Below are 13,656 nucleotides of genomic sequence, written 5' to 3'. Positions count from 1 at the left end.
ACCAAAACTCTGGTGACACCGTGATGAAGAAACTAAAGCGATGGAGTAATTAGGGCAGCATCATGGGCTTCGGTTTTTTGTCTTCCAGGGTGCGACGGTTTCCATGGTTGACGGTTTTAGTCAAGGGTCAACCCATTGTGATCTAAGATATTTTATTTTTTTACTTGTGCCAAAATAAACAATTTCGATTTTTCAACGGGGTCTTAGATATTTAGAAAATAGTCAAATGTAAAAATTACTGATGTGAACAATTTTCCATAAGGTAGAGGGGGTGGGCTTGAATAGTTGTGTTGTCTATCCATGGGTCGTCTAGGAGTTGGGGGATTGCGCCTTGTAATAATGCTATTCCGGGTGTTTGGAAAAATTGCGTCTCGTTTTGGAATAAACATAAGGTAGAGGGGGTGGGCTTGAATGGTGTCTTGAGAGGTAGAGTTGGGAATGGCTTGCAAATCAGGTTCTGGCTGGATAACTGGTTAGGTCAGGAGCCATTAAAGGTAACGTATCCTTCTTTATTTGCGATTGAGAAGTGTAAAAGGGCTTTAGTTGCAGATCGGTTGAAGCAAACAGGGGGTATGCGCTTGATGTGTTGGGATTGGTCTAGAAGTCCAGCTACTGCAGAAGAGCTTCTTGATAAACAAATGCTAGAAGATCGATTGCATTTGGTTAACTTGGAGGATAAGGAAGACGGATGGGTTTGGGATCATGGCTCGTCGGCTGACTTTGAGGTTGCTTCGGTCAAGAAGTGGCTGAGGGGTCCGGTTAGTAGCGAAAGTCATGTCGGTTTCAAGTGGAGTTCGTGGGTTCCAAACAAGTGTAATATTTTTATGTGGCGCGCGTACTTGGATCGTCTTCCTACAAAGATGGCGTTGGCTAGAAGGAACATTTTTTTTGATAATCTATTTTGCAGTCGTCCGAAGAGTCCATTGAGCACGTGCTTACAGGTTGTGTTATTTCCTCGGGGGTATGGAGCGCGATTTCGGCTTGGTGTAACATACCTAGGTCCTTTGTTTTTCACGTAAAGGATCTAGTGGATATTCATGAGCTTAGTGGGGCAGTCGGGATCAAGAAAGTGGTCTTGCACGGGGTTATAATTATCGCGTGTTGGAGGTTATGGCGTGCCAGAAATGACAAGGTGTTCGACAACAAGGTTCCTAAAGTGGAGGATTTGGTTGCGGATATAAAGTCTTTGGGTTTTCTTTGGTATAAGTCTAGATTTAAAAGTGGTGTTGTAGTGGATTGGGATAGGTGGTGTATGTTTGATGTAACGTAACTGGATTGTTTTGTTTGGTTTTCGGCTTCTTTCCCCGTCTTGGGGATAGTTGTCTGTTTTGGTTGGTGCTAATGAAGTTTAATTTTCAAAAAAAAAAAAACAATTTTCCAAAGACCCAGAAGAGCAATAACCGGCAACACAACAATAATCGACGACACTGTAGCTAATATTTTACAATGCTCTACCCACTGGTGAAACACCAATGAGTAGACGTAAGATAGATTTGTTAACATCCCACCTGAACCACTATACAACATTACATCGATGTGTTTGTGTAGTGATATCCTACATCCGTTGCTTATTTATAGAACTTATCATGAGTCTATTGAGTTGTTGCGAAACTTAATCACAATCAAATACATAATCAAATTGGAAGCCTAAAGCAAAGAAAAGAGGCATGTCAACTAAATAAACATTATCTCCACAAATTGTTTCAATTTTCAAGATCTAAAATAAGGTAGAGATTTAAAAACCTTCATGAATAAAAAGATCACAAAATATTCTTTTCAGATAAGATATCAGGCTTATTATCGAATTTTAATAATCGACAATAGTGAAAGTAAGATGCGAATTCCGTTGGGTAGCCTCGGCTATAACTATTCGGTTACAAGTTGAAAAAGGGTTAGGCCATTACGGGTAATCTTTACATTGGTCAAAACGGGACAATTGATCCAAAAGATTTGTGTGTGAAATTCTATTAAAAAATTAGATTTAAATAATCCCAACTTATATATATTGGCTGACAACAGTCCTAACTTATAACTTATTTTCCTGTACTAACTAAAATTTAACTCAAATCCGTTTTGCTGACATGGACTGCTTATGTGGCAAAAAGTTAAGGTGTTGCTACAATGGACTCCTTATCTGGCAAGTCAAAGTTTTAATGACGTGGACTGCTTATGCAGTAGGGGGTACATTGATGCTTTTATGAAACGTCGTGGTGTTAAATTGACGAATTTTCTAAATAGGGTTGCAAATGCAGTTTACTCTTATAACAGTTATAGTCAGGTCCAAAACATTCTTCAAAGAATTCCAAAATAGTTAAGAGAAGAAACATTGCAAAAAAATAGTCAAAGTCAACGCATGTGAATATTAGCCATTTCCACTTTGCAAAACAGCCCTTGTAAAATTCTAACATACCAATGTCACCCTATACTTTCCCCATATTACAAGAACAAATCAAAAAACCAGTAATCACCAAAAAAAATTAAAAAAAAAATAAAATACAGACAACCCTACACTTAACTATAAGCATGATTAACACCTTTAAAAAGACCAAAGAAATTTAAAAAAAAATACTATGTTCTTGTTGCAGCCAAAGCAACACGAGGACTCAAAACCGACGATTTCTTCTGCAACATTTGTTTAAAATGTCTAATCTTTGCATCAACTCGTGCAGTAAACCCGATCTTCGTTTCTTGTCTAGCTTTTGATCTTTCGCGGGTCCACATATGTCGATCCTCAACGTCTTTTTTATAATATTTAATTTCTTGAATAATATGATGATCCATCGGACTAAAAGATCTTTGAAAAGAAATGTGCGCCAAATACGGGAGATTACACGCAACCGTCACTAAAATCGTGGTCAACCAGAATAACGGGGCGGGTGCAAGTGCTTCCACAAAGATTCTAAAAGCGTTTCCAGAATATTCCGGAGGCATCATACCGTATAGTATTAGAAACACGTACCATGCAATGATACTGAAACCGATTAGAAAGTGTTGTATCCAAGTGAAGTGACTCATCGTGAGGGCGATTTGGCAGTTTACTGCGTAGATGACACATGTGAACATCGCGGTTCCCAACACGGTCATGTCGGCTGTCTGCCCGCCTGCCCGAAAAGCTTGGTCGTAGAATATTATTATGTTGAGGAAAAAGACGATTAGCGAACAATACAGCCCGTTTCCCATCCACCCGAATATTCGGTACCAGTCGAAAAATAGGTTTTTTGGTCCTTGTTGATATAGTGCTGGAAACTGCAGTGGTTATAAAGAGGCGTAAGTATATAAAATTTTTACACTATTACAACAACTTTGTATGATACTAACAATTTAATTTCGAGCATTATACAAATGATTTGAGTATTTAAACTTATAAAAATGATTGGCCCATTTAGAATGTTTCATTTGCGGCGATGTTGAAACATACAGTAACTCGAATTTATATCGTTGAATGAAAACGTATCATATTTGAAAAGACTTGTTTCGAAAAAGTTTACGTCAAAACGTAAACCAACCGAAAACGTATATAAAAAGCATGAAAACATATTATATTTCAACCAGCTCATTTTCCAAAAAAAACGTATGTATTATAAGCATGAAAACGTATAATATTTGACCTGACTCGTTTCCGAAAAAAAAAATTTACCAACTTGAACATAAAGTTAAACCAACTTAAAACTTTATTAACTCAAAGGGGTCAAAATGACATATTACGAAGTTTTAGAAAGTTGAGGGAGTGTACATGTCACTATTGAAAGTTGAGGGGAAAAAATAAAAAGTGTGGATACTAATTAACGAGACATTTTAATTGTACTTTAGGAATGAAAAGCTAACCTGTAAACAGATCTCGGAAGAAACGTCTTGTTCAAAAACGCCAAGTGCAATCACGGGCAATGATGTAAGAACAACGTTGAATAAAAGCATATACCAATCGTCATACACTGATTGGCCCGAGAAGCCGGTGAATGCCTCGAAGTAGAACAACGTAAGCCCAAACGCAATGTTTTTATAGAAGAAATAGCATATCTGTTGCAAAGAATCGTTGTCAGTAATAAACAAAAATAAATATACGTTAACAAATAACGGTCACATTTTGTTCGGCATTTAACTCATTCTCTTGCGACCGTTTATATAGCATTAAAGAAACAAAGATGTGACTGTGGGTCCCACTCAAAGAAACCGAAACTGTAGATACATACCATTTGAGCAATTCTTTTATAACACCAGTGACCGTGTACAACTAGAAGCCTTTCAAGAAACCGAAACTGCGCAATAGCAAAATCACTAGCCATCACAGCCTGCACATATAATCATGAACTTTGTAAGCCAATTGCAAAAAAAAAAAAAAAAAGAGTTAATTACTGTTTTCGTCCCTGTGGTTTGTCAAAAATCACTATTTCAGTCCATTAGTTTAAAAATTGCGATTTCAGTCCCTGTGGTTTCACTTTCGTAACCATTTCAGTCCCTGTGGTTTCACTTGCGTAACCATTTCAATCCATTTATTCTGTAAGTACAGGGACTGAAATGGTTACAAGGTGGACTGAAATGGTTACGAAAGTAAAACCACAGGGACTGAAATCATAATTTTTAAACTAATGGACTGAAATAGTGATTTTTGACAAACCACAGGGACGAAAACAGTAACTAACTCTAAAAAAAAAAAAAAAAAAAAAAAAAAAAACCAAGCACATATAATCATACACAGACCTGCATTCCTTCAACGCCGCTTATTCCGACACCAATATCCGCTTCTTGAATCATTCCAACATCATTCGCACCGTCTCCAATAGCTAAAGTCGTTTTCCCCGTGCCTTCTTTCACCAATCTTGTAACCTAATGTCAAGACAACAATAAGAGACTAAGAAAAAAATAATAAGAGTAAACTTCCGTTTTGCTCCCTGTGGTTTAGTCACTTTAACGGTTTTGCCGCAATCCTTTAAAAATAGCCATTTTACTCCCTGATCTATGAAACCCTTCATGATTTTACTCCCCGCCCTAAACGTCATCCATTTTAAACGTTAAAGTCTGTCACGTGCAAAACACCTGATGGGCAATTATGTCTTTTTCCAACCCATATTAATGAATTACCTTTTAAAACCCTAACGTTTAAAAAGGATGACGTTTAGGGGCGGGGAGTAAAATCATGAAGGGCTTCATAGATCAGGGAGTAAAATGGCTATTTTTAAAGGTTTGGGGCAAAACCGTTAAAGTGACCAAACCACAGGGAGCAAAACGGAAGTTTACTCAAATAATAATTTAAAATGACGCGTCTATGTATCATGATCTTAATTACCATGGCTTTTTGTTTAGGAGAAACACGACAACATATAACAGAAGCACAATCAACCGCTAAATTCAAGAAATCGTGCTTTAAATCTTCCTCTAAAGCGTAAGTTAAAGTCTTTCCATCGATGATCAACGCAAATGCAGCGTGTGGGTCCTTTTCAAGCTTAATCATTTGAGTTGCATTAGTGATTTGCAATTCAATGTTCTCCTTCACAGCCTGATCATAATAAAATAACAATAAGAAATTAAGCTTAAAGTTCAAAATTTAGTATATATCCATATAAATATTATGTTAATTTCATCATATTATATTTACCTTTTGAAACACTAAATATATCAAATTTACTCTTTTTACCGTCTAGTCAGTAAATGATAATAACTATTAACTGCGCTTAATATAAAATGACATAAAAGATGGTTTTTCTTTAACTACCTATGTAGTTAAGTAGAATTGTAAAGTTTGTTCTTATGAGTTAAGTTCACGTAAAAATAAAATAAACGTACGAATTGAAAGAAAGTCAAAAAAAGTGGCGGTGGCATTTTGGTAAATATCAGCAACTTCAAAATTACACTAACCCCCCCCCCCCCCAAAAAAAAAAAAAACCTAAACCCTCCCCCCCCCCCCCAACTAAAAGCTAAAAACTAAACCATAAAGCTAAACCCAATAACTAAATGCTAACAAAATTACTCTACAAGACATTTTCCAAAATTACTCTACAGAAGTCAAAATTACTCTACTAGAGTAATTTGATAATTACCCTACATTTCCCAAAATTACTCTACAAGACACTTTTTGCTTTTTCCCCAGTAATTTTGAAGTTGCTGATAATTACCAAAATGACACCGCCACTTTTTTGCTTTTCCCCCAATGCGTACGTTTCGTACGTTAATTTTATTTTTATTTGATCCTTTACCTTCTTCTTATTTCAAACAGTTCAGCAATTTAATTTAATAACGATAACACGTACCTTTTTGGAATCTTGTTTTAGAATGTCGACATTTGTTGATATACATATTTGCTTCATGCCCTGACGAAGTAAACTGCATGCAAACCTACACCAACCAAGATAAGGTATTATGGTTAATCTTAAAAAAAAAAAAAAAAAAGTTTTACACAAGGGCCAATTTCATAGTGTTTATTGTCTATATATATTAATATATATACTTCTATATATTTAAAAAAAACATAAATAAGCTAAATATCTTATATATACCATTTAAAAAAGAGTATAATATTTACCCGTTCCATAGTAGCAAAAATAAAAGAGAAAATTACGAAAATAGCCAAAGACCAGGGTTGACTTACAAAAATAGCCACCTCATGCGTCCTTGGAGTGGCGCATCACGGATTCAAATGCGTGGGATGCGTCTGGAAACAATGGGATGCGTCTTTGGAGCGAAACCCAATAGAAAATGGACACGTGGCGGCAGACTCCTCCAAGGGGTCAGCCAGACTCCTCCAAGGGGTCAGGCAGACTCCTCCAATGAGTCAGGCAGACTCCTCCGAGTGTGAGATCCAAGGCGTCAGGCCTGACCCCTTGGAAGAGTCTGCCTGACCCCTTGGAAGAGTCTGCCTGACCCTTTGGAAGAGTCTGCCTGACCCCTTGGAGGAGTCTACCGCCACGTGTCCATTTTCTATTGGGTTTCGCTTCAAAGACGCATCCCAAGACTTCCAGATGCATCCCGCGCATTTGAATCCATGATGCGCCACTCCAAGGACGCATGAGGTGGCTATTTTCGTAATTCAACCCTGGTCTTGGCTATTTTTGTAATTTTCTCTAAATAAAATCAGTTACTTGCAGCGGTGTGTTAAACGAAGATAACATTATCCATTGAGATGATTCACAGTAATAACATCGTTTTCCAACTCATTCATTCAGTAAACCGGTCCCTTCCATTCCTTTGTTCTATTACCTTCGATATCAACAGATTATTTTAAGCAGATTATATGATTTTATTCACTATGGAACGGGTCAATATGATATATTTAGAGTTTCGAAAACAACATTTATTCACGATAATCAAGTTAAAAAGGGCGAGAGACATTATTATGAAATTAATCCTACACAAAAATACTCGAAAACAACTTTTATTCACGATAATCAAGTTAAAAAGGGCAAGAGACGTTACCCTATGTTGATTGCGGTTTCCATTTTATCCCCTGTTAATACCCATATCTTAAGACCAGCTTGTGCTAATTTATCGATACATTGAGGCACCTATACACGTAAAAAGAATTTTATTTAGAACTAACAAAATAATAAAAAGTTCAAAACTAATGACATAATGGTAAAAAGAATAATTTGATACCCCTGGTTGCAGCTTATCTTCGACAGCCGTTGCACCAACAAGAATCAAATCTTTTTCCATCATGTCTGAAACGCGTTCAAGCATCGCCTCCCTGTCACCACCGATGGCAGTTTTTGCTTTTGTAAATTCCTCGTTCCATGATATGTACTCGGATTCTTCAAGTTTTTTATACGCAAGCGCAAGCGTACGTAAACCGGCTTCACCGTAATCATTTAAATGCTTTGTAGTAACCTCCTCAAACCGTCTTCCATTTTTTGCTAAACGTTCAAAGATTATGCTGCAAAAATAAATAAATAAATAAATAAATAAATTAATTACTGTTTTCGTCCCTGTGGTTTGTCAAAAATCACTATTTCAGTCCATTAGTTTAAAAATTGCGATTTCAGTCCCTGTAGTTTCACTCTCATAACAATTTCAGTCCACCTCGTAACCATTTCAATCCCTGTACTAACAGAATAAATGGATTGAAATAGTTACGGAAGTGAAACAACAGGGACTGAAATGGTTACGAAAGTAAAACCACAGGGACTGAAATCGTAATTTTTAAACTAATGGACTAAAATAGTGATTTTTGACAAACCACAGGGACGAAAACAGTAATTAACTCTAAAATGTATTTAGTGTGTATGTGGATGTGTGTGTTGAAATTGAAATCAAGAAACCGACCTGTCGGCGCCTTTGCACAATAAAAGAATTTGTCCGGTCTCGTCCTGAACGATAACTGACATCCGTTTTCTTTTACTTGTAAAATCCAAAAGATTTAGAAGTTTAAACTCCCTGGAAATAACATGCAAATCAAATGTTACAAAAAGTTAAAAGTGGAAAGGAGGGGGGTCGGGGGGGGGGGGGGGGTGTAACGGGTCAACACGAGTCATGTTGACCCACTTACAGTTTTTATCCTCTTTTAGGTTCTTTTTTCGATAATTTACTCATCATTCAATGTGGTTACTACTATAGGGTAAAGTTCTTGTACAAATAATCTTTAACATACTAAACATACAAATTGAAGGAAAACTCAAAAAGACAAGGTGGCATTTTTGTAATTATCAATAACTATCAAAGTTACTCTACAAATATACCTAAAAAAACCTAACCCCCCCCCCCCAAGCTAAAATGCTAAAAACTAAACCCCCAAAAAACCTAAAAAAATAAAAAAAAAAAAAAAAAAAAAAAAAACATACAAATTATTTTATTTTATTTTTTTAACATTTTTTATTAAAAAATCGCTACTTTTTTTTTGCTAACGAAATGTAGCGATTTTTTAATAAAAAATGTTACAAAAAAAAAAATTTGTGTTTTTTAGGTATTTTTGGTTGAGTTCACATTTGTATAGTAACTTTAATAGTTGGTGGTAATTACAAAAATGCCACCTTGTCTTTTTGAGTTTTCCTTCAATTTGTATGTTTAGTATGTTAAGATTATTTGTATTTGATCTTTTGCCTACTACTATAATAGTTATCTAACAACATTAATATAATCAAAAGCATGTCCGAACCTTTCAACAAATTCTTGAGAAGAAGGATTCCTCTCACGAACAAATATGCTCGATTGCGTTCTTCTACAAAATTCAAACCCGAATTCTCTTGCAGCCACAAGAAACGCACCTTCGTCAGGCGATTCAGCCTCATAACTATAACTATCAGTTTCTTCGTTAAACTCCGGAATCGCAGTGTGGCAAAGAGCAAGAACCCTAAAAAACAACAATATAACATCGTGATTCGCCTCTTGGGCCCAATTCCCATTCATTAATCGACTATCATCGAAACTAAAACCCTTGATCGGTGATCCCAAACTATCTTTAGAACCCGTTAATGCCTGTAACTCGATTTCCGGCCCGTGTTGTCCACTAGACCTCGCGGAATGTCCACCATGCCCTTCAAGATCCAAAGCCATTTGATTGGCGGCTGCCACCTCGACTTCACTAGATCGTACGCCATACGGGACCCCTGCAATCGAGCACTTTAGAAAATCCATTTGATTACACGTTAACGTCCCGGTTTTATCTGATAAAATAGTGTCCACCATCCCCAGTTCTTCATTTAAATTCGAGGTACGGGCTTGAGCTGGAGTACCCGTTTCTTCGTCATACATGTTTATATCTTGATTTATAAAAACCGCTTGTAAAACCTTCACGAGCTCAATAGAAACGTAAAGTGAGATCGGTATCAAATACCCGTAAAGAATTAAAGCGGTAATCAAATGATAAAACCCCGATCGTGAAGCATTTGCAGGATCGTATAAATTCTCATCATCTGGCGCCCGCAAGTACCACCAACTTGGCATTTGCGTTTTTGTCTTGATGGCAAAACCGATCGAGCTTATCAACGAAATCAACACCAAAAGGGTAAAAAGGACATAAATAATTTTGTCCATTTGTTTCTCGATTGTACTCCTTTTCGAAGGTGATTTTGTAGCGTTTTGCATCACTTTACTATCGTGACCCGAAAATATCACCACCCCGTAAACATGGCCAGTGTTTCGTAGCTTCGAATCCCGAAGCAGTATCTGACTAGGATCGAGTGGGAACACTTGTCGTTCGTAATCCAAATTGCCAACAAACGTATAAAGATTTGGATTCGGATCCTCACATGTAATCGTTCCTCTAAAATCTTTGAAACTGGAATCATCATCTAAAGATAAAGTTGTTTCTAAAGATCTTTTAACTTTTAGATTCGTCTCACCGTCTAAATTCATCGTTTCGACATAGCAAATCCCGTCTTCATAGCTTGAGGACAATAACAATAAATCAGCGGGAAAAAACTGATCTTTTTCCACTTTTACGACATCCCCGACACGTATATTCATCCATGGTTTTAACGAAAACACACCTTCCCCGTTATGAACCCTGACTTTCCTCAAATTTACCTTCATGTCTTGCATGAACCGATGCCAGTTTTCAACCGCTTCTTTAGCCATACTGAGCCCGATAACAAAAGCTAACGGTGCAATCATGCTATAAGCCGAAAAGGGTGAAACGGGTGTCAATGATAGGCATGCAGCTAAGAGGAAATACACATTTGCCACACGTCTGAATTGCTCGAAGAGGGCTTTTGGTAAAAAAGTAATTACGTTATACTTTGTGGTCGATATGTAGTTTTTGCAGTATTTGAGTGGCTTCTTTTGGTGTAAACGAGGTTGGTTACAACAAACATTTCGAGAAAAACCGGGCCCGCGAAACTGATGAGGTTCGTCTGTTGACTCGACGGGTGGTCTTATGCATCCAAATGTGTAAAAACTACTTCTTTTAATTTTAGCCCGTATTCTCCCATGAGCCATTTTTCGTATTATTTTCTCACAAGAATTGCTAAAAGCACATCCCTTCGAAAATTGCCCCTGTGTAGATAGGATTTTGTTAATCAAGTAACAAAAATACAATAGAGTTAATTACTGTTTTCGTCCCTGTGGTTTGTCAAAAATCACTATTTCAGCCCATTAGTTTAAAAATTGCGATTTCAGTCCATGTGGTTTCACTTTCATAACCATTTCAGTCCACCTCGTAACCATTTCAGTCCCTGTACTTAACAGAATAACGGATTGAAATGGTTACGAATGTGAAACCGCAGAGACTGAAATGGTTACGAAAGTGAAACCACAGGGACTGAAATCACAATTTTTAAACTAATGGACTGAAATAGTGATTTTTGACAAACCATAGGGACGAAAATAGTAATTAACTCAATATATACAAGAAGGATTTTTCATCTTAAAGAAAGAATGCTGAGACTTAAATAATTTATTATAAAATAATTTTGATATTAAAACTCCGAAACCGGCGTTTAAGCATGTTTGTTGTTTGAATCACTCAATATATAACCTATTAGATTCATATTCAACCAAAACATACAACATAAATTATACAACAATATTCAACCAAATTGTGCTTCTGAAAAATCAGAAGGGAAATTGGCCTGCAATAATCCCACCTAGACCTTATTGATTGGCCATTAATAATCCCACCTCATAATATTCCCCCCACCAGTCCCACCTTTCACCTATTTTTCCTACAATGATCCCCCGTTAAAAAAAAACATAACGGAGTTAAGCTTTTTTCCAAATTACAAACAGATTTTTATGGCTTTTGATTAAAACCACGATACGAGTCCATTGATGTAAAACTTGCCTCGAAACGGTGCTCCAAACGATGAAAATGGCGCTTCAATTCGGGTTTTTAAATTTCCAATTAACCAAAATCAAGTCACTTGGAGCACCATTTCGAAGTAAGTTTTACATCAATGGACTCGTATCATCGTTCTGATCAAAAGCCCTAAAAAATCTGTTTGTAATTTGGAAAAAAGCTTAACTCCGTTAAGTTTTTTTTTAACAGGGGACCATTGTAGGAAAAATAGGTGAAAGATGGGACTCGTAGGGGAAATATTCTGAGGTGGGATTATTACAGGCCAATTCCCCAAATCAAAATTATATTCAACTTAATTCAACAATTAGGGTTTTTATTGTGGATATGCATAAAATGAAATTTCACATAAATCAACAGAAACTTCTTTGAACTTACACAAGCCAAATTTGACCCAAAAAAAACACTAATTCCTTCAATCAAATGTAAAAAAAAATAAATAAAAAAAAAAAATTCACAACTGGAGCACAACTATAATCATGATTCACTTGATCAAATTCAAAAATCACAATTAGTGTATAACCATGTTCTTGGTTTAAATAACACAATCTTGTCAGTTATTCAGATTTAAATCAAACAACACAAACAATATACATTTTACAAAAAGGAGGTTAATCTATTTAATTTCCATACATAAACAGAAAGCATTGATCCAATAGACTAATACAATCTTCTTCAAAATTACCACACTCTTAATCAAATAAATACATATTAATCCAATATTAATACATAATTATGATAACCTAAATTAGGGAAAAAGGTATGGCTTCAAAACCTTACCCAATAACTGAATTAACGAGTTAATTACATAGTTAGTCCCTGTGGTTTGCACAAAATAACATACTTAGGTACTAATAGTTTAAAATCACATTCTAGGGTATTAACTTTTCATTTTATAACGTTTGGGGGTATTAACGTTATTTGTAGGCTTAAAATCACATTCTATTAGTACCTAATTATGTTATTTTGTGCAAACCACAGGGATCACCTATGTTAATACCCTAGAAGTTAATACCTCCAAATATTACAAAATGAAAAGTTAATACCCTAGAAGGTGATTTTAAACTATTAGTACCTAAGTATATTATTTTGTGCAAACCACAGGGACTAACTATGTAATTAACTCCTGAATTAACAGTAAAAACTATAACAAAATTATGACAAATTTAAAAAGAAAAAAAAATTCGCTTAAAGAAAAGCAAGAATCAAGAACAGAATATGCAGAATCCAGTCAATCCACAAAATTCTCAACAAAAACTCAACTAATAATTCAAAATCTTTGATACCCATTTAATAAAATACAATTTTTAGAAACCCCAAATCGTTAATTACAAAAAGAAGCGGTTGAGATCAAAAGGGTACCTTAAAATCACGATAATCTTGAAGAGATCAGTAATGGAAGCAGACCCAGATGAGAAATTGATAAGATCAGAGAATGCCAGCTGGGAATTGGAGTGAGATTTAAGGAGAAAAAAGGGGTTCAAGAGAAGAAGAAGAAGAAAAAGAAAACCCCTTTTGAATTGTGTTTGTATGAAATCAAATGAATCAAGAATGTTTGTTTGTTTTACACACTATGTTTACACGACTGCACTACCCCTAAATTCTAGTTTCTTGAAATTAATTAATTAAATAATAATTTTATTTAAATATTTGTTTTTTTTTAGTTAATGCCATTTGGAGAAGTTTTTAATATGCACTAATATATTAATTAATTAATTGGCAAAATTAAATGTTTTTTTTCTAACGAGGGAGAGATCTGGTGTTTCAAGTGATTCAGGTTCGATTCATGCCCCATCATTTAGTTTTGGCGGCATCTGATGATGATGATGGGAGGCTAGACGAGTAGGCGGCGATCGCTAGTCGATCCTTGAACTGAGCGGGCTTTACCTTACTGCATTGTCATTCCTTCGGGCGAGTGTTCACGGGCTTCGGTTCTA

The 13,656-nt window shown here is 35.9% G+C and overlaps 1 protein-coding gene across 1 annotated transcript; it reads right to left on the bottom strand.

Annotated features, from left to right (window-relative positions):
- Positions 1–2,337: 2,337 nt before the first annotated feature.
- On the bottom strand, positions 2,338–13,285 carry LOC110935509 (probable phospholipid-transporting ATPase 4). The gene is made up of 11 exons (XM_022177889.2): positions 13,082–13,285; positions 9,083–10,920; positions 8,254–8,364; positions 7,588–7,864; positions 7,408–7,496; positions 6,246–6,330; positions 5,285–5,494; positions 4,699–4,824; positions 4,191–4,289; positions 3,826–4,017; positions 2,338–3,246 (listed from the first exon to the last, which is right to left on the bottom strand). Exons 2-11 carry the CDS (start codon positions 10,861–10,863, stop codon positions 2,569–2,571), a joined length of 3,648 nt encoding a protein of 1,215 aa, XP_022033581.1. The 5' UTR covers positions 10,864–10,920; positions 13,082–13,285; the 3' UTR covers positions 2,338–2,568.
- Between the last annotated feature and the right edge of the window lie 371 nt (positions 13,286–13,656).

Source organism: Helianthus annuus, chromosome 4 (assembly GCF_002127325.2).
Source record: "Helianthus annuus cultivar XRQ/B chromosome 4, HanXRQr2.0-SUNRISE, whole genome shotgun sequence".
Taxonomy (NCBI): domain Eukaryota; kingdom Viridiplantae; phylum Streptophyta; class Magnoliopsida; order Asterales; family Asteraceae; genus Helianthus; species Helianthus annuus.
The sequence above is the reverse complement of the archived record's forward strand: the minus strand, read 5'-3'. Positions and strand labels throughout refer to the sequence as shown.